Source organism: Colossoma macropomum, unplaced genomic scaffold (assembly GCF_904425465.1).
Source record: "Colossoma macropomum unplaced genomic scaffold, Colossoma_macropomum, whole genome shotgun sequence".
NCBI classification, from domain to species: domain Eukaryota; kingdom Metazoa; phylum Chordata; class Actinopteri; order Characiformes; family Serrasalmidae; genus Colossoma; species Colossoma macropomum.
This window is the reverse complement of record NW_023494805.1, coordinates 19,235,039-19,256,647: the sequence shown is the minus strand read 5'-3', so window position 1 is coordinate 19,256,647 and position 21,609 is coordinate 19,235,039. Positions and strand designations below refer to the sequence as shown.

The 21,609-nt window shown below is 39.7% G+C and overlaps 1 protein-coding gene across 3 annotated transcripts; it reads left to right on the top strand.

Moving 5' to 3' along the window:
• The first annotated feature begins 152 nt into the window (after positions 1-152).
• ubtfl (upstream binding transcription factor, like) lies at positions 153-20,400 on the top strand. Of its 3 annotated transcripts, none has more exons than XM_036596484.1 (20): positions 153-309; positions 4,112-4,232; positions 4,377-4,558; positions 7,093-7,176; positions 7,317-7,472; positions 7,610-7,674; positions 7,762-7,882; positions 8,762-8,872; positions 9,789-9,916; positions 10,149-10,290; positions 10,483-10,524; positions 10,986-11,099; positions 14,905-15,060; positions 15,488-15,598; positions 16,076-16,161; positions 16,483-16,672; positions 17,046-17,093; positions 17,560-17,691; positions 17,968-18,090; positions 19,745-20,400. In XM_036596484.1, exons 2-20 carry the CDS (start codon positions 4,175-4,177, stop codon positions 19,835-19,837), a joined length of 2,142 nt encoding a protein of 713 aa, XP_036452377.1. In that variant the 5' UTR covers positions 153-309; positions 4,112-4,174; the 3' UTR covers positions 19,838-20,400. The 3 variants fall into 3 exon arrangements, with proteins under 3 accessions (XP_036452377.1, XP_036452376.1, XP_036452375.1); XM_036596483.1 differs by having other exon boundaries at positions 15,488-15,616; positions 17,971-18,090; XM_036596482.1 differs by having other exon boundaries at positions 15,488-15,616.
• The last annotated feature ends 1,209 nt before the right edge of the window (positions 20,401-21,609 follow it).

Genomic DNA, 21,609 nt, shown 5'->3' with positions numbered 1-21,609 from the left:
ATAAAAAATAATACATCTTTCATACAGGCTCAAAATGTGTTTTAAGCTGAAAAAAACAAACTTTTTATTTGTAAGTATCGACCTCCGCCTTTGTCTCCTGTTTTCTCGCCCGTCTTCCCGCGGAGTTCCTCCCCCTGCGGCGCTGGGCGGAGTTTCATACCGAACCAGACGCTCCTTTTGTCGGATTCGTTTCGACTTGACTCCCCGGGGCTTACGGCTAAAAGAAACGACACTAAAATACGTTAAATACACTTCATACGAGCACCGTACTGATCGCGAAGGAGATCTGTGACGTACTGTTGAAAAAAGGTGAGTCGTTTGTTGTTTTTTGAGGTCGTTTTCCACGATTTTCACCTCGCTCGTCCCCGAGTCTTTGTAACATTCATGGCGGCTCTGCAGTGAGGGCTTCGGGGCGAAGAAAGGCACAGGCGCCCGCTCGACCCTCAGTTTTGCAAATATGCTCTCACAAACTACGATTTATTGAAATTGAGGTGCATTATTCATCCCGAAAACAATACTGAGGCACACTAATTGCAAATTTGAACCAAATGTGAACGGTAAACGTTTTTTTTTCCACATTTTCAAAATGTCATTTTCCCTAAATAATACGCGATTGTCGCTGCTGTGGAGATGTTTTAAGATGGCTATGGATATTCACAAATGGTCAAGCAATGATTTCCACTGGTTTAAGAAATATTCTTCGTACTTTGGCCAAGCTTGCTCGCTACCTGAGGCGTTCGTGCCAGCGGAAGCTGCGTGCTGACTCCTGCCGGAATAAGGACGCCATTACTGGGATCGAAAGCACACAATGGTCGGTGCACAGACGGTACAAAACTGTCCGTAAATACTCAAATCAAACGTGTGAGTGAGCGAGCCAGGTAACGCTTGCAGTCGTAATGAAGGTTACTACGAATTCGACTAAATTCACGCCTGCTTTATTACTAAAACGACTTCACTTTTAAACATTTTAGCTAACGTTACTTTCTGTGACTTTGACAAGTAAATCGGCCTAACGTCAGACGGCGAGGGGCACCGCACAACATAAATGCGAATGGTTTCAAAATTTAATAAGTTTGCATGTTAAATAGGGTGATTTTTTTTTTAAGCCCAGGGTTTTTTTTGGCTGGGTTGACCTTGCGCGGGCGGGGACGGCACCGTAACCGGGAGAGCGGCGCCACCGGTCGGGGAGGGCGGGCTGACGCTGGCGCCAAGTGTGCTAGCGCTAACACAAAGCTCTCTCCGAAGCGAGCGTAGGAAAACAGAAATGTTCCCGACTTAACACGATTACTCAGACACTGAGAATTTAAGTTACACTGACGGTAGTGGAAAAAAAAACAGCTCGACCAGCTGCCAAATAATTAACACGCCAGGTTTGTTTGCAAACCTGTATGCTAACATCGGCTACGCTAGCCTAGCTAGCCAGGTTCCCCTTAGCCAGGTGTTGTGGCTGAAGCTGCGTTAGCGCTGGGCGGCTCGGCCATCCTCACTGCTCAAAATCAGACCCACACTTCCTCAAACAGGCCGTACATAGTTATTTTAAAAACAACAACGGCGTATCACGGCGTTCTCAGACTCGTGTGTTTAATTATTTTTTCGTGAAAGCTTTATACACTTGTTATCAGTACTGCTGGGGTTGAAAACGGTTTCCCGGCTCGGCCACAGCTGTATCCGGACTCTGTCCGTAGTTCGACACGGATTCCTGCTGCAGCGCGTAGCGTCACCGCAGTCTGAACTCCAGCACAACAACTAAGTTCACCTAAAGACAGATGCAGCATGCGTTTATAAGCCGTCCAGATGTCGATGCTGTTGGGGCAGAGAGGCAGATTCAGCTCAGGCTCCGAGCACTCAGTCAGCTTTCTGACGCTGGAGGTTCGCTTTCGTACGTGAAGCCACATCCTGAGCAGGATCCGTGTCGCTCTTCCAGACAGCGGCTTCTCGCTCCGCCTCTGGGCTTCCCGTCGCTCCGTGGTGGGTATCCGGCCCCGATGTCGCCCTGCGCGCTGCCGCTGTTTGGTGTGGCTCTGGACCGTGTGACAGGATTTTTGTGGACACATCCTCCCTTCAGAAAAAAAAACAGCGAGAGGCGGAGCTTTAGGCTCGCTGTTATTTCTGGGTGGCAGCGACACGTTGTACAAGATCATACTGAAACTAAATGATTGTTTCCCCCTTTAACTTCGAGCACGAAACGGCCAGCACCGCAAATGCACTGTAACCTCCTTTATAAACGTGAACAGCCTGACAGAGCAGCAGCCCGCACTGAGAGTGCGGAGTACAGTGTTATAAGAGATGGTTCTTCAGATTGATGGAGAATGTGTTGTACATGGTATACAGAACCAAAAGGGTTCTGTTATTGTTATGATGTCAAGCTTGTAACAATAGCGGAACCCTTTTTGGTGTTATATGGAACCATATTCAACACATTCTCCATCAGTCTGAAGAATCGTTTCACCATGCAAGGAACTATTTAAGCTTGAAATGGTTATATATAGAACTTATGGTCTCTGTCTACTTTACTAAAGAACCCCTGAAGAACCGTCTTTTTAAAGAGTATGGACCAAAACTGCACTTGAGTAAGAGTTCGATTTCATTACTACAGTAATATAACGACTTATGTAAAAGTAGCTAAAAGAACAGACTAAAGAAAGGTATAAATGCAGTTCAGGAGCGGAAACGACAGAACAGAACGACATGAAGAAAGAACCAAATGTGAAGGACTGAAATGGATCTAAGTAAAATGTAATTGAGCCATTTCCCCAGGAATATACTTAAAAGTATATTGTGAAGGTACGGATGTAGTATAATCTCATTTAAATCCTCGTCACTGAGTAAATGTGACTGCTAGGGTGTAACGATTTCAGTACGTATCGGAAAATTAAATTTGAAACTGTGTCTAAATTTAAGACTGTCACCTATATCCCCTCGGTCTGTTCCGGGGGTCTCTCCTTTATCATCTTTTGAGGAAACCACTGTGAATGATCGGAACTACGCGTCTGTGTGCAGCCTATCAGAGTAAAGTGGGCGGGGAGTGGGAGGGGCTTATGTGATCCATGCACCCATTCTGAAATGACTGGGCCATTTTATAAATCAGTTGTAAATTATAGGAGTTTATTGGAGGGACTGTTTTGATACAAGGCAGTGCAGCATGCACTGAAAAAGTTCTGTTTGAGAACTTTTATCTGAGGCACAGGTTTGAAAATCACACCAAATCTGAAAACGTGCATCGTTGCACTTCTAGTGCGCATGTAACCCATTAACATGTGACTACAAGGCATATTCAGGCGCTCCTTATTTTTTCAGTATTGAAAAATATATCACAACACCACTGTACTGAATTGAATTTTGTGCATCGTTACACCCTTAGTCACTACCTGTGTTTTGTTAGGCGTAACTGATTTACCTGATCTGCCATCAACTGTGAACGCTGAAGAAGAAGAAGGAACTGTGCAGCTGCACCAGAGCCAGTTTAAGGGGAGCCTGGCCACTTCCTAGTTGAACAAAACTGTTCACGCGCATTGATGTCTTGAATGTACATAAGACACTGTTAGAAAAATATGACAGCAATGTTGAAATATGTTCTGCTGTTCCATGTGAAGAAAACTAGTGCAATTTTTTCAGTCTAAATATGATTAAACATTTACAAACTACAGTTTTGCACATAGAAATTCTCTAAAACCGTGCACCCATTCACATTGAAGTTATAAGGAGTGTGTCAGCCTGGACTGCATTTTAGTAGCAGCCAATCAGAACAGAGGTCATTTACATATGTTACTCTTATAGGCACAAAAACAAAAGCAGTCCGTTTGAAGGATAAAGGTTGATAGAGGTTGAGAAAAGGTAATGTAAAAATGTACTCTGAATGTTTCAGTATGTTATAAGAAGGCCTCGAGGGCTGGTGTTAATAAAGTACAAGCAGAATTGTAGGATATGGCCCTGTAAACAAGCTACAAGTGTGGAGTGGTTTGCTAAGATTGCCATTTACAGGGAAAATGTGTCATGTTACTGTTTTGTACTTTGAACAATAAGAATAATCATCATGAGTCAGATATACAGCATGTGTTGGCACGTGTTATACTGAGGAGTAATAGCTGTTTTTATCTCAACATGAACCCAGGCCTCAGGCTCTCTGTAGACGTGTACTAGCGTGTGGGGTTGAAGCCACCTCAACTCTGTCAGCATGAATGGCAGCAGCAGCGTGGCTGGCACCCAGGCTGGGCGGATCAAAATCGACCCAGGTAATCAACGCTTACTGTGCAGGCTTTGCTATTCTGTAGCTGCAATGCACATATTATATGATCATTATGCATTTTTATTTATTGCTCTCATCGTCACGTTTTGTAAGAGAAATAATGCATGTTGTTTGTTTGTGTTTCTGTTAGATGATGATGCATGGAGTAAGGAGGATTGTCTAATGCTGCTGGAGAGGATCAGGAGTCTATTGCCTGATGGTGACACTGTGAAATATAAGACCACAGAGACTCATTTTGACTGGGACAAAGTAGGCTTTGGAAACTACACAGGGGACATGTGTAAGCAGAAATGGCAGAAGGTTTCCACAGAGGTGAGACAACTAAACACAAAGTGAAAGGGGCTGATTACAAGGAGCTAAAAACTTGTGTGCAAACATATTTTAATGATTCTACTTTCTTAGGTGGTAAAAAACTATAATTGGTGTGTTATGTTTCTGTTGCACTGTGCAAATAACATGCACAAACTTGTTTTTTTTTTGTTTACCCATCGGTTTAACCTACTAATGCAAATCTAGTAACACTTACCATTTCTTGTAATCTTTAGTGACTGAGGTAAATCTCTAAATCTAATTAAAATCAATCAATTAGATTCTTTTACCCAACATTTTTCCCAGTGTTCTTAGCAGTTTTGTTGGTTTCTGTTAATTAACTCTTATTTTGTAATTTATCATTAGTTTTGTTTGCATAAATTATTTTTGTGTCAGAGCATAGTCACTTGCCAAAATATTAAGTTTGGATGCAGACATTTGTTAATTACTCTATGAAACAATCCAATGAAAATAATTTGCATTGCATACGTGAATATTTGCAGTAAAGCACAGGAAATTATGTAGTTTATCCGTTTTGAGTACACATTACATGACATGTATGACTGTAATTGCTGTTCATAACTACACTGTAGTGTTGACACAGAAGAAGCATGACTAGGAATCATGATCGAACCACAGTATAAAAGAAAGAAACTAGTTAACAGAAGTCAATCCACTCAAGTAAATGTGACACTTTATATAAGTGAGTTAGTTGCTGTGGGAGTGTTGTAGATCACTGGAAATTAGAAAGTAACTATAACTTGTATATAAACTATAACGACAACTTGGTAAGTAACTTTTTTTTTTTTTCAAGGGAATGCATATGCATCATTTCTAAAAGTAACTAATGTAGGTTTATAATGTAAAGGGCCCGTATCATGGAAAACTGATTTTTCAAAAATTGTAAAATAAGAGTTACTAATATTGTATGTAGGGCTGTTAAGCAATTAAATACATACATACATCATCTAAACCGCTTATCCTTCTGGGTCACGGTGGGGTGCTGGAGCCTATCCCAGCTGTCATTGGGCGGAAGGCAGGATACATTCATTATTATTATTATATAACACCTTGTAATTGTTTTGTATATTATATATAAGACATTATTATATAACACCTGTGTAGTTGTCTTATTTGTTCTAAATTGATCTTAAAGAAAGCTTCCCCCCAAAATAAGCAATATATTTTGTTACAGCAACACAAGTGGACAAAACAAGCTTCATCACAATGTTTTTATTACTTTCAGTAATTGAATATTATTATTTTCCTTGTTCACATGAACATGTACATAAAAATCATGCGATTTCTATAAGGTGGATGCATGACCGAAGTCCAGTAAGAGCAACAGCGTCTGCAAGTTCCACACACTGTATATATAATACATACAGTCAGTAGTCCCAACTCCTTTGTGACTGTAGCCCTCAGGTAAATGACATGGTGATACGTTCTGTCAAGCAATCAGCTGTGAAGTTTGAGAGTTAAGGAAGGCAGCTATTGAAGTAAATAACAAGAGAGGATATTTTTCAACAGAACTGAAATTAAATGCTTGCTCATATAAGGACAGGACGCTTGTTCATGACATCCTTTATGGCCAATTTATTTAGAGTGGAACTACAGATGGTCAGAAGAGTCAAACCAGGAAAATGTGGTAACTGCAAAAAATTGTGGCATTAATCATTTATTGCCTTAACATGTTATTTATGTGTTATTAGTGTATTAGGCATGTGTTGTTAACATATTAATATGTCACTAACATGTTGTTAACATGTTAACTTTGACACCACTAGTAGTATGTAAACATTTTTAAACTTAAAATGTCCCATTTACTCCCCAATACACAAAGTCCATGTATGAAACTAAGCTGCAAAGACGTCCTGTTTTGAGTCAGTCATTTTGCGATGTCACCAAAACTGACACATTTACATATATTCACCTACTCAGCATACAGCAGTTTAGCCCCACTGTTTACACTGAAATTGTAGGGAATGTTTCAAGCCTGCTTTTAAAATGAGTCACAATACAGGGCAGCCAATCAAAACAGAACATTTACATATATCAGTCTTAAAGGCGCAGTAATAAAAACAACCTGTTTAATTCTAAGGGAGAAAGAGAGGTTAAAAATGGATCAGTAAAATGAATTATAAGTGTTTTTGATAAAAAAATATCAATGTTCTACTTTACTGGTCATACAAGGGAGCTTTGTCAACTATGCCCAGGCAGGAAGCAACACAATGTCGCCAGCAGAGCAGCGCTGCCTTGGGCATTGGGGATTAAGTGCCCTTTCCAAAAGCACAACCAGAAATCAATCCTGGGAATTAACCCCACAACCTTCCAGTAATAAAAACAGACATGCACAAACATTTTCAATATAATGAAAAAAGTAAAATACAAGAAAAACGTAGGATATGGGCCCTTTAATGACTTATTTTAGCATTGTCTTTTATCAACCCCTATTTCCAGTAGTACCTTAAAAATATTTTCCATGCAAAAACTTCAACACAGACTTGTGATAAAACTTACAATGCCTTTTCTCATAGGTGAGGAAATACAGGACAATGACAGAGCTCATTATTGATGCTATAGATTGTGTAAAGAACCCCTACAAAGGAAAGAAACTGAAGGTAATATTTCCTTTTTTCTTCAATACCCTCATTCAAAGCAGAATACTGAAGTTTTGACTTGCTGAATTAAACTTACAACAGTACATTAAACCCAGAGAAATATTTTTCTTTGTATCCTGTTTATTTTTTCTTCTTTTCAGACACATCCAGATTTTCCAAAGAAGCCCCTTACACCCTACTTTCGTTTCTTCATGGAGAAGAGAGCCAAGTACGCAAAGATCCACCCAGAGATGAGCAACCTAGATCTTACTAAGATCCTGTCCAAAAAATACAAGGAGCTCACAGAAAAGAAAAAGGTGGGGATGTCATGGGATGTTTGACTAGATTTATTTTTGGAAAGCACCTGCTGTTGTGATTATATCATTTGTTTGATTTTTTGGGCTTTGTTTTGCTGAATTGAGTAATAAAGATCCTCTGGTGTTTCCTTGTTCAGCTCAAATATGTTCAGGAATTCCAGAAGGAGAAGGAATTATTTGAGAAAAACATGGCACGGTTCAAGTAAGCAGCCACATTCTTTGACTTCTAAATTAACAAAAGTGTTCAAGAAACATTTTTCAAATAGAAGCTTCACTCTGTTCCTGGTAGAGAGGAGCATCCTGATTTGATAGAAGAGCGAAAGAAGTCAGACCTCCCAGAGAAGCCCAAAACCCCTCAGCAGCTGTGGTACAACCACGAAAAAAAGACCTTCATGAAGCTTCACCCAGATGTGAGTGATTTTAATTATAATTTTTAGTGCTTAACAAACAACAGGTACATATACAGTACACAGCACAAACCAGAAATAATAAAAAAAACAGCAAAATAATCGCACGTACAAAAATGGCAGCACACAAATCTGGGAAAATAGATATGAAATGATAACAGCTGTTTTATTGTTTGGCCTTGTTGACCTAAGAATGAACAGTGGATTTTTTTTTGCCTTGTGTATTTTTGTGGTGCAATACTCTAGACAGAACAAAATTATCCAGAGCTGTTTTAAATTTGTATCTTTTTTTGTATCTTAAATTTGTATCATGGCTTTATGGTTTTCCTTGTGGCCTTAAAGCCTGCCTGTAACCTTTAATGAACTAATGAGAACCGGTAGGATGATCAGATGTAAGTAGGTTTGGTAGAACAAAAGTATTCTTGTATTTATTTTCTGGTCCCCTGAGGCCCACTGTGGTTTTATCTGCCAACAACAGCCGTTATTCATTTCTACATGACCATCTCTCTTTATCCCTTCTAATTAAACAGGCTATTTTTATTACCGTGCCTGTAAGACTCAGAAGGCTACTCATTCAAAAAGCAGTCGAGGCTGCAATGCTCCTTATAACTTTAGTGTGAGTGGTCGCAGCTAAACTGCTTGGTGAATAGGTGAATATATGTCAATGTGTTGGTTTTTGGGACACCACAAAAATAAGCTGATTAAATACATGCTGGTTTTGGAGTCTAGCTTCCGAATATGGACTGTGTGGAAGTGAGTGGTACATTTTAAAACACTTTAACAGTGTTTACATTCTACACCAAAGTCATATTTAAAAAAATTGAGGAAAGTTTTTCATGATGTGGACCTCCTTTATAAATGTAAGTTATCTTTTATCTCTAGGTAAGTCAAAAGGAGCTGAAAGAAGCTTTACGAAGACAGTGGTCTCAGCTCTCAGACAAGAAGAGGCTGAAATGGATCAGCAAAGCCCTGGAGCTGCAGAAGGACTATGAGGTATTTTCCATACAGTAAACGACTTAACACACTAAGGCCCAATCCCATTTCACCTGTCGCGCCCTACCACTCAGCCCTTAGCCTTCCGTTTTGCGCGTTCACGTCTAGGGTTAGGATGTCTAGATTTTTGTTGAGATAGAGGGGTAGGGCAAGTGTTAGGGCTACATGGCCCTCCAAACGGTGCTTTTTCAGAGGCACACTCCAAACAGAGTGTTATGAGAAAAAAAGAAAAAACGCCAAGATGGCTGCACAAGCGACCAATTTTCTCAGTTAAAAAAATACTGTAACTATTGTATTATCTTAGTTTAATGTTCTTTCAGTGTATTATGGTTTATGGTTTCAATGTATTATTCTTCTTTTAAAAGGTTAAAATTTCATTAATAGTATGCTGACGTCTCGGTAGCTCACTAAATTACCCGTTCCACCTTAAATAGTCCAGCAGTACTGATGCCTGAAGCGCCAGAATGTCACTGCTGCTCCATTTAAGGTGGAATGGGTAAAATCGAACAAGAATCTGGCGATTAGCTGACTTCAGCTTCATATCACTAAAGAATTGGGCAATAATAAATAATTATCACATTCCCCCTCTTTGAAAGCACATGATGCCCTAAGATTAACTAAAGACCAGCAGCAAGGTTGCTGAACTTTACTCTCTACTACTATCACTGCAGACTGGCAGGGTCACCTACAGAGCACCGCTTGTAGCCTCTTAATGAAACAATGTCCTTTTTTTAACTTGAGGGTTATCTCATTTCGTAGGGAAGATTTCAACCACTACCCCTTGTAACACAGTTCCAGGGGGCAAGATGACTCTCGAAAACAAGGATAGTGGTAAAAATAGGAAATGGGTTTGGGCCTAAGTATTATCACACAACTAAGGAAGAGGCTCTTCAAAGTCTTTGAATCTGCCTCTCAGGATTGCATGAGGGCCTACCTTGAAGCGCACCCAGAAGCAAACTCTGAGGAACATGTGAAGTCTGTCTTGACAAAGGCTGAACGGCAGCTCAAGGACAAATTTGATGGCCGGCCCACCAAGCCACCACCGTAGGTCTTCAGGTGTTCTCTTGTAACTTGAGAAAGCTTTCAGAACTTTAATGGGTCATGGTTATCATAAACGACATTTTTTCTGTTATTCTTAAACATTTCTCATCTCTTGACTTGAACATGAACATATTTAGAGAGGGTCCTGCTCTTATATGCAGTAAACTCCCAGTTACTGAGCCTGATGTTGTTGGGTGTTCTCTGCAGCATCTGGAAGGCTTCTTTTGTTTTGTAGGAATGGATATTCTCTATACTGCGCTGAGCTGATGGTGAACATGAAGGATGTGCCAAGCACAGAGAGGATGGTGCTGTGCAGCAAGCAGTGGAAGATGATGACCCAGAAGGAGAAGGACATGTTCCAGAAGCGATGCGAGCAGGTCTGTCAGTGTCTCTGTAAACTGCAGTGTTTGATGATTGAGTTTCGGGCTGTGAAGTGCATCCATTATTTGATTAGTTGATTGAGCTTGTGAGTCATAGTTGAACTGTGTGCTGTATTTAAACAGTGTGCTGTATTTATTATTTGGTTTAACCACAACACCTAATGCATTCTCGAACATTTGTCTTACCAGAAAAAGAAGCAATATGAGATTGATCTCCAGAGGTTTATTGAGGTAAGCATCAATGGCATAGTGTTATTTCACAAATGACACACTGTTTTAAGAGGAATTTTCCCTTTTTTCTTTTTTCTTTTATTAATTTGTCATGTAATACGTTTAGAAAATGGTTCTATATAGAACCATGAACACTCAAGTGTCTTCTTTTTGAAGTTTCCATATCATACCAAAAAGGGTTGGCTACTGCTACGGTGTCTAGCTTGTAACAGTAGAAGAGCCCTTTTTGGTGCTGTATAGAAACCTTTTCAAAAATGTTTTGTACAGCCATCTACAGCAACTTCTCCATCAATCTGAAGCACTCTTTCATGATGCAAAGAATCTTTAATCACACTGAGGGTTTAACTGTTCATCGTTCTGTATAGAACCATTTTCTTTCTTGAAGAACCCTTAAAGAACCATATTTCTTTTTAAATGTGGTCCTTGCCAAATGGTGCATTTTGAGTTTCCTCTGTTTGCAGAGCCTGCCAGAGGAGGAAAGAGAGCGAGTCCTGACAGAGGAGAAGCTGGGTGGCACTAAGCTGAGCATGGCTGGAGCAGGCAGCCCTGCTGGGTCTAAATCCCCTTCAAGCAAGGTGGGCCACTGACTTATTAAAGGCTGAAATGTCTGTGAAGATGCATATAGTTATTTAAGGTCTCGCTACAGGCCCCATGGTATTCTCACAGTTTTTGAGTCTCCATACAATTATGCTGCGATATTCAAAGTAGGCTTGAGCAGAGTGACAATGTATTTTGTCCGTTAAGTCGAACAATTTAATTATTCAAAAACATGCCATCTGTGGCTAAGATGCACAAAAATAATAATTTTTGTCTCTATTTTCTTTTAACGTATAATTTAAGTCCATGTCCTGAATCAACCCTGATATGTTGTCTGGCTTTAGAGCGTTCTGAGGCAGATCGATTTTCTCTTATCTGTGGTTGTGCTTGTTAAACAGGTAAAGCCGTGCACCAGCCTTCCATGCAGGCTTCCCTCACAAAACATGATCTGGAGCTTAAAGGATTTTTATGTTGTCATTACATCAGAACAAAAAAGACAGTGCGTAGCTGCATTAACACATGGTTAACCACATCGCATGGTTAAGCTTTAGCTTTATCTTGTATTATTTTAAAAAGAAGCAATTTATAGTAAACATTCAAAATCATATTATACAGTACTAAATACAGTGATGTGAAAAAGTAAGTACCCATGAACATTTTTTTTAACATATATGGAGATACACATATCAAGTCTTCATTTAAACAGTGTTGATAGATAAAGGTGATACGATTTAACTAATGACACTATTTAAAACATTTGTCATCCTTTCTGTCATTGAAATAAACAGTAATGCAGTTTTCTTATGCAGAAAAAGTATGTACACCCCTACATAAATCACTACTTCAAACATGTCAAGTCAGGTGCACCTGATCAGATGGTAATGATTAGAACACTGTTAGAGAATATCTTGGAGGAACTTAGCTTACTTGAACCTCAGCTATCTGGTCTGGTTTGCTCTTTGTTATTGGAGTATGTGGTATTATCATGTCTAGATCAAAAGAGCTCTTCAAGGCCTTCAGAAAGGAAGTTTTTAATGCCTCTGAGTCTGGGAAGGGATTTAAGAAGATATCCAACATATTAGTAATCAATCATTCCACTGTCTGAATGATCATCTAGAAATGGAGAAGATTTAAAACCACTGCCAACTTGTCCTGGCCACATTGCCCCACCAAATTTAATCCAAGAGCAGACTGTAGGATCACAGAATGGACTGTGAATTCTCTTTCGTACCAGAGAGTGCTTGAGAAGAAGGTGCGACCATCTGTAAAAAAGAAGTGGACCTTCCAACAGGATAATGATCCCCAACATACAAGTAAATTCGGTCTAGTCAAAGCCCAGATCTGAATTGCATTGAAATACTGTTGGGGGGGATTTGAAACAGGCTGTACATGCAAGAAGCGTCTCTAAGAATGCACAGTTAAAAGAATTCTGCATAAAGGAATAGGCAAAATTTTCTCCCAGTAAATGCGAGAGGCTGGTAGAACATTAATGGAAACGCCTGCATAAAGCTGTTTCTGCCACAGGGGGCAACTGAAGCCAGAAGGTACACTTTCAACAGACAGAAATAACATAAATAAATTATTGCAAAGTTAAATTTCCATTGTTTTTAGTTCTGACATAACATTTATCTGTACTTACTGTTTAACCTCTTACATGGCTATTGCCCACCAGTTTTATTACACACTTCTTTAACCTAAGAATAGCTCAACCAGTTGGCATTGAAGTCCCTGTAGTTAGTGAATAATAAGCCTTAGTATGTAATAAACCTGGGATTTTAAGGGGTTAACTGAAGATCAAATACTGATGTGTCCACGTATGTCAAAAAAAGAAACATTTCATGGGGTGTACTTACTACTTCACATGACTATAAATACAAAATGCTGTAAACAAGCAATTTATTAGACCTACAGAAAAAAACTACAAAACCACTGCAATAACAAAGTTTCTGACCAGAGAATGTGTTTATTTTCTTATGTCTGTCAGCGTAATGAGCAACCTGCAGTTTGTATTAATGGCTGCCTTTTTCTGTACGCACTGAAAACATGTTCGGGTAGTTTGCTGGTAGTTAAGAAAATGATTATTGTAATATTTATTTTGAAAGTGACCTACCCTGTGACTCTTACAGGTTCTTTTATGTGAGTGTGTTATCCACGCTGCTATTGACCTGTTCCTAACAATAACTCCACTGGCAGAAGTCTTGGTCTCACTAAAAAGAAACAGCGCCATTGTGCAAATTAACAAAGCAATGCATTTTGGTAACGTGTTCTATTATCTTAGTCTATTATTGGGCTTAATGCACATTACAATGTATTAAACAAGTATTAAACAAGTATTAAACAATTAAATACCTCATATAAGACTTGGATGTATGTATACTATTTTTAAATACAAAATATTGCAATATTATACTGTAATCATCTTTTGTGATTACATAGAGGTGTAGAGAAGGTGTTATTGAGTAATTGTGGTTTGCAAAGAATCCAGTGTACAGACCTCCAAAATTTTTAAACACTACATAGCATGTGATACTGTGGTGCTGTGTGACAAGCAAACCCACACTGGCTGAGCAGGGAAGTTTATCTGGTCGCAAGAGGGTTCAGACAAGACCCCAAAAAAATGTAAACAAAATACAGTGCAAAAAAAAACGGAAATGGAGCAGTTTAAAGTCTGACTGGCAAAGTGGTTCTTTGTTCCAAACATTTATAGATCTCTTCAGAAACATTATAAAACCATGGTTTCTTTTTCGTTCTCTGTACATTCTGGTACGGCTAAAAGATTATTTATAAGATTGTTTTTATATCAAATTTGCATTTTTAAAGAGTGCAATTTTTAGATCACAAGAGCAGCGATTTAAATAATAGCCTATGTCAGCGGTCAGCAACCCAATTGTTAAGAAGAGCCATTTTGTCCTTTTAAAAATAATCAAACCACCTTGTGAGCCACAATATTTCATGTCTATTTTAACATCTTGGCTGTAAATATGACTCAGTATGTGCTAATGTACTAGTATATGCTAAAACATAAGTCCATTCGTCTCCGAAATATCGATGTTCTTATTAAGTCTTTCTCTTGCCTTTTCGTTAGCTGCTAGCTAGGCAAGGTTGTTGTTGTTGCTATGGTGACCAGCAGTCTGTGCACCTACCTTCAAGGTGAAAGGTTGAATTAGCAGTTATAGCTGGGCTACAGTAACTCCAGCGTTTAAGACCATTTATTGTTAAAACTGTGTTAGAGCAGTCAACAGAGCTTTATTTTACTGCAAAGCAGGATTATTTTATTTTTACACAAAAATCTAATTCTGCTGTGGAGCCGCAACAGGGCGGTAAAAGAGCTGCATGCTCGGAGCCGCATGTTGCCGACCCCTGGCCTATGAGATCACCAGCATTGTCTTGACAAGTTTCTATTTCACCTAATAACTGAGAGCTTGTAAACCGCCCAGAATTAAGCTAGACCAGTCAGAACCAAACACACATGCTGTGTACATGACAACACAGCCACAACTAACTGGCACACTGTTCAGCTTTCAAGCCTCAAGCTAGAAAAAGTAGATATGCTGGTCTTCTTCTCATGATTGGATATTTTTCCCTCAGATAGTTCAGCCTGGTTTGGTAAATGTGACAGTGCTACTTAGTTCACACATTAATGTTAATGTGACTATAAAAATGTCTGCACACAGTGCCTGTTTATGTTAGCAGATTTACAGGCTCAGCAATAAAATTCGGCCCTTAAAGTCTGCTAGCTCTTTTCGTCATACATATAGCAATCGTTTCATCCGCTTCTTTAAGACATTAAAAGGGGAACCTGTTGTTGAAACTGGCTGATCCAGTGGCGTTCTTCTACTGTAGGAGCGGGTTCGTGACCCTGAGCTGGACCAGTTGGTACAGGGGCTGCCAAAAGAGAAGCGAGATTCAAAGAAGAAGACGCGACTCCCAGAAACTCCCAAGACTGCGGAGGAGATGTGGCAGCAGAGTGTAATAGGAGACTACCTGGCCAAATATAGGGTGAGCAAGACTGATTGCTTTATTCCTAATACAGCAGAAGAAGATTTTAACCTGCTCGGCACCTGAACAAGCACAGGGTTAAAAGAAATGCTAGCTCTGATGCCGAGCTGTGGCACACTGATCCAGCTTTCCCCAGCAAAAAACAACACTCTAATGTAGGTAACTGGATTTATACTGTTCCAGAATAAAAACACACAGTGAATGAGGGAGAACATTATAGAACTGTTTGAATTGGGGGCTGGACATAGAACAGTGTGACTGGCAAGACAACCTTCTGGAATAGTCTAAATGTGGAGGAAATTCTAGAACAGGAGAAGAACATTGTAGAGACACATACACCTCTGTGTAATAGTGTCTTAAGAGTAAATGGGGAAAAAAAGCACTCAACGATGTTGCTGCATAAATGAAAAGAGTCTCTTTTTTACAGAGTGATCGGAAGAAAGCACAGACCGCCATGGAGGCCGCTTGGAAAGCCATGGAGAAGAAAGAGAAGATCCCCTGGATCAAGAAGGCGGCTGAGGACCAGAAGCGATACGAGGTTCAGTACCGGACCGTGGTCAGTGACCAGACGTTTTGACCACTGTCTTCTCATCCATGTTGAAGAAATGTCAAAATGTTGGTCGCCAATAACCTTCCTCTTCCCCAGAGTAAAGCAGGGGTGGAGGTGCCTGAAGTTGATGATGCTATCCTGACTTTATATGTATTTTCTGTTTATTCTCATGTGGTGTTTGCAGCATAATTTTCAGTCACTGTGTCAAGTGGTGTAGTGTTGGAGTTATGGGATTTGCAGTCATTGCACTGTTTAAAAGTCTCATTTCCTTACTTTAGAGTTTTATCAGTGATCTACTTGCAGATTTTCATGAGCCTGACATTGTATTTATTTTATTTATTTATGTATTCATAGCCAGTGCATTACTGCAGCACACAATAGAAGCAATTTTGTGTCCTCTACCTGTTTGTTAATGTGTTTGAAGAAGCTAAAAGACTGTTGTCTTTGTTTGCATCTGTCCTACAGAGAGAGCTGCTTGAGATGAGGACGGTGCCATCAGGACAGGGGCAAAGGAAACCCAAGTTTGACGGAGAGCCCAAAAAACCTCCTGTGTGAGTGGTGAATCTCCACACTGTTACTCCCTCTGAGATTGCTCAGTGTAGGATAACACTGTTCTAGGGCTTGAACTAATGATTATATCTGTAACACATTAATGAATTGACTATTATTACAGTAATCTATTAGTGTAATCTAAACTAATCTTATCTAATGCCTTCTTTGACAGCCCACCCCCCTCTTTGCCAGTAGTGTTATTGAAAGTTTTCTCTGTACAATAAACCATTTCAACAGAAGCCTCTCTCTCTCTCTCTCTCTCTCTCTCTCTCTCTCTCTCTCTCTCTCTCTCTCTCTCTCTCTCTCTCGTGGAACTGTAGGAGTGGTTATCAGATGTTTTCTCAGGAACTCCTGACAAACGGTGAGCTTAATCACTTCAGCCTGAAGGAGCGCATGGTGGAGATTGGCAAGCGCTGGCACAAGCTCACCCAAAGCCAGAAGGACAAGTACAAGAAGCAGGTAGAGGAGCAGCAGCTCGAGTACAAAGCGGAGCTGGAAGCTTGGGTGAAGGTAGGTGCTGGATTCTGCTGCCATCCTTTCGTTATATTGGAGTTTATTTTTCACAGAAGTTTAGGGCTAGTAATAATCAACTATTACTCAATTAATAGACTAATCCTACCATTATGCCTTCATCAATTGCTCTCTCTTTCCCACTCCCATCATTCAATGTTCAAAATTATTTGTAATTATCTGGTTCAACAAATTAATTGAAAGCTATATTGCTTCTAAAGCTTAATGTATTGAAATCTAACAGAATTACAAAAAAATCCACTTTGTCGACTTTCAGCTGTACAAAAGTCCTTTTCCATCTATTTTCTTTAATTGTAGGTTGGTGTTTTGTAAATGACTGTTTTTTTTTTTTCCCTCTCACTTTCTTTCTCAGTCTCTTTCTCCTCAGGAGCGGGCAGTTTATAAAGAGTTTTCTTCTGTGGTGAGTGTCTAGATGTGTTGCGTCATTTCATTATTGCTTATATGTCTCTTGCTCATCCACACTCTCCATATAATGTAACTCATCTTGTGTAACAGTCATTCAAGTGTTTACAATACCTGCGCATGTATTCTAATGCATCCTTTGCACCACTGTGCTACATTGCATGGCAAGTTTTCTTGCTGCCATCATTTAAGCTGAGTAAGACTAAAGATTAAGGCTAATCAGTCCATTTCCCAGAATTTGTCTTTTGAATCATCATTTTTAATCATGTTCACTTCTTAGATCTAAAACTAACCTGATTTTAGACAGCAATGCTCTGTGGGCTGCTCTGTGGGGCTACTAATTGTTGCTTTGAGCTTGAACTTTTGTTTTCTTGTTTCGTTTTTTCTATTTTTTTTTTTTTTGGTGTCTCTCTCCCTTCTCCACTCTCTACCTCCCCTGCCCCCTCCCGTCTGTGTCCCCACAGAAACGGCGGAGCACGACAAAGCCACAAGGTCCAGGAGCCAAAGTCCGTGTCACCAAGGGGAAGGCGGTAGGTGCCAGAGCCACCACGCTGGGGGCCGGGGGGGGCAAACGTTCCATGGCGTACCGGGCCAAGGTAACGCTCGCTCTCTCTGGGCCACTTGCCCAATACAGTCACAAAACAGGGCTGTTCAGAGACCCAGTGTTGAGAAAATTAGTTTATTAGTTTGTTGAGCAGTCTGCAAGGACCGCATTGTAATATAGAGAGGTTGATGGCAGAATTGTGGAAAACAATAAGTGTTTAAACTTTTCAAAATGGTCTTTTTTGAAAAATTGTGATGCATTGTGAGTGTGAGCGACAAACCAGATGATAACTGCCCGTTAGAGAGAAGTGTGACTCTGTGGTCTCCAGCAGGACACATCAGACTCAGAAGAGGAGGACGATAAGACAGACTCATCAGACTCTGAGGACGAAGATGAAGAGTCCTCCGCTAGCACAGATAGCGATGATGATGAAGATGATGACGATGACGAGGTAAATTTACAGTACTTCTTAGACAAAATTTTAATAATGCATTTTGAAGGGTCGTAAACTTGTGAATTTCTAGGTTTCCCACAAGTTACTCTCAAACAGCTGATGAAGGTGTAAATACAGGTGGTAAAATCATAGTGTTAAAGTTCCATATTACTCTAGTTTACAAGTTGTGAGATCACAAACCAGAGCTCTGATACGTTGTGGACACAGTGGAGCACTGTGCAAGTTTCAGACACCTGAGAAAATTATATTTTAAAAGCATTTGGGCTGTAAGCATTTTATGTGCTTATTTATTTATTTATATATGATTACATGTTTTGTGTAAAATAGTTGGAAAAGGTTAAAGTTAGAACTTAAATATGGCATTTTTCTATTATTTGCTAACTTAAACATGTTGGGGGGGGGGAACAGAACGTAAAACGTTAGTTTTATTTTTCCCAATATGTTAAACTTAGTAAATATACAATACTTGTATATTAAAATGTGCAGAAGTATGTTCTTTGTAGAGGATGTGTTATTTTCACTTAGATAGTCACTAAAATAAATATGAAGTTTGACCAGGGGCGTAGTTTGGCTAATCACTGCTTTATTAGATTAAGTCAGATGTGCATAGCTGGGGACGTTGAGAAGTCACTTATCAAACTTTGTTCTTCTAAGTAGTTCAAAATATCTCTTACTGGGCTCCCGAGTGGTGCAACTGTCTTAGACCCTGTTTACACCTGGTCACTTCATGCATCTTGAATATCAGGATTATATCTGGATAAGCCACAAAAAAATGTAAGTGTAAACGCACCCAGGATGCACTCAGACCACTTCAGGGGGTGATCTGAGACGCATTTAAGCCACATGTTATAGCAGCGTAAATGCATCCATCTCTCCAAGATACATTCGACAAAAAAAAATCCTCCCAGTACAACAGAAACTCCTCCCCATGCAGCACATTGCTGAGTTCGTGATCTGTGTCTGCGAGGAAGATGATCATGGAGGGCTCACATGGTTGGGCACAGGACAAAACAAAATGGTTTATAGCAATATGGACAGACGGTACTTTGCAAAACAAACTACAGACAACATAATAAACAATTGGTAACTGGGTGCTGCTTAATGAACAGATTCGCATATTCCGTCCCACACAGCAGTCGGATTTCAGTTCGATTGCTGTGTGGACGCAGACGCATTTGACTACCAAGTGTAAATGCATGTTGCTAAAATCTTATCAGGATATAATGCAGTTACTAGTCACATGCAGCAACCAGGTATTAACGGGGTCAAACTGACTAAATTGATGAGAAAATTGGAAAAAAAATTCTCTTACTTTTTGAAAACATGGCATTCTTGATAGTATTAACTTCGTTATATATTTTTGTTCTAATGTTACATAGTGTTATAAAGCAGTAATACACTTATTTACCAGATAAACAGTTTTAAAAAGTTTGCTTAGACTTCTGCATGGTTCTGTACCTATCGCTCATGACCACCCCTTGTAGTTACAACTGGGTGACATGATAATTACGAGTCCGAATGCACTATAAATCTACATCTAAACCAAATAAGGATAAAATCAAGAACAGTAACATTAAAATATCATGAGAGGTGCTCAGGGAAATCAGTCAATATAGATACATTCATAAACCTTGTCCTACGTGCTTTACAGAACGACGATGATGATGACGATGAAGATGATGACGACCAATCAGATGGTTCAAGCAGCTCAACAGAAGATAGCAGTGACTCAGACTCAGACTAATCAATTTTGCCCCCTCAAAGGGGGGGGCTGTGCGGGACACGCCCCCTAACATGATCCCTCCCTGAATACAGGGGGGGGTCCGGTAGCTGTGAGCACACAGCGTGCGGTTAAGCGCCTCTCTCTCACTCTCGCTCTCTCTCTCCTCACAGAGAGAGACGCAGGACTTGGAAGAGTTATGGCTTGTTTCCCTCAATATGTCCACCTCACAGACTTAAAGTCATCAGGACAACCTCCTCTTATTAAAGAGCTGTGTTACTTGTGTGTTTATTGAAGCATTTTTTATTGCCTTTATATAGGTGTGTTATTAAAATCTGCGTTGCCTGTAAGAAGCATTTGATAAAGCAATTTAAGGTTTTTGATGTGTCAGCATTGGTCAGAGGTGGGCAGTGGGAGGAGAGGACTTTTGAAATGGAGGAAGTAGGGGAGAGTGACCTTACTGCTTGTATTTGTATCCTTCAGCCAGTACGTTGAGGCCCAGAGGGCTGTGTTTATGGGCTGTTCCGGTTTTGTTCGGTTATTCTTTGGACAGATCCTCCGCAATAAATGCACTTTTTCTCTTTTAATATCCCTCTGTTTGCGTCTTTGTTGTCAAATCTGGAAATGTGATCACTGTGTGTGTCTCTCAGGTGCTGCACACTAGAATCTGCACAGTAAAGTGGTCTCTCACTATAGAGAAGATGTTCTGGAGTGCTGCATTACTTCATTGTTCTGCTTCAAAACCAAGTCTATGAATATCGCCACACAGGCAAGAGTGAACAGTGACTATTATCACCTACTACGGAAATATCATTGGGAAATATTACAAAGTTCCTTCTGTGGAGAAAAGAGTGGCTGTATTAAAACATGGCAGATGAGTGATATAGTGAATGAGTCTTATTTTATCATCGTAAAATAATAGATTTATCATCTTCATATTATCAAATGTTTTATAAAATTAAGTTCAAAGTGATTCTTTCCTAGAGAGAATTGTAGGGATGCACGATAATACTGGAATTCTATCAGCATCAGCAGATAATTGCTTGAAAAAAAAGTCCGCATCTGATCAGATGTTTAGATTTGATAGATATCGATATTAAGTGCAGTGGCAGATATGTACATGAAAAATGTCCAACATCGGCACTGGCCGGGAATTCCCAAATCAGTGCCCCAAAAAAAGATTTATTTTCAAAGGGAATGGTTCTATTCAGAAATATGAGTTCTATATAGAACCATTTCATGCTTAAATGGTTCTTTGCATGGTGAAAATGTTCTTCAGATTGATGGAGAATGTGCTGTATACGGTTCTATATAGCATCTTTTTGAAAAGGGTTCTTTAATAGTTACAAGCTTGACAGTGTAACAGCAGAACCCTTTTTGGTGCTATAGAGAACCATTGTTAAAAAGATGCCATATAGAATCATATACAGCACATTCTCCATCAATCTGAAGAGCCATTTCACCAGGCAAAGAACCATTTAAGCATGAAATGGTTCTATATAGAACTCATGGTTCTAAATAGAATCATTCGCTTTGAAGAACCAGAAAACTGTTTTTTGCCTGAAAACATTGTGGAACAACGAGCGGTCTCCATAGGCACTAGCGCAGTAGTCCGGAGGGCTAATGTTAGAGCAGCTCTGTTCAAACGTCTCCACTCATGTCTACACTGCAGCTGGTCATTCAGCACTTAAAAAGTATCCTTGTGATAAGTATAAGCTGACCAGTGTGAGAAGCTTGTTGTGAATATATCTGACGGGAAGAGCAGTTTGATAAAAGCTAAGCTTACAACTTCAGCA

Bases quoted from the DNA above. Each gene is read 5' to 3' on its own strand.
- ubtfl (XM_036596482.1), top strand. From the start codon at position 4,175: ATGAATGGCAGCAGCAGCGTGGCTGGCACCCAGGCTGGGCGGATCAAA. The intron at 7,177-7,316 runs GTAATATTTCCT...TCTTCTTTTCAG, and splicing joins ACAAAGGAAAGAAACTGAAG to ACACATCCAGATTTTCCAAA. The intron at 16,673-17,045 runs GTAGGTGCTGGA...TTTCTTTCTCAG, and splicing joins AGCTGGAAGCTTGGGTGAAG to TCTCTTTCTCCTCAGGAGCG.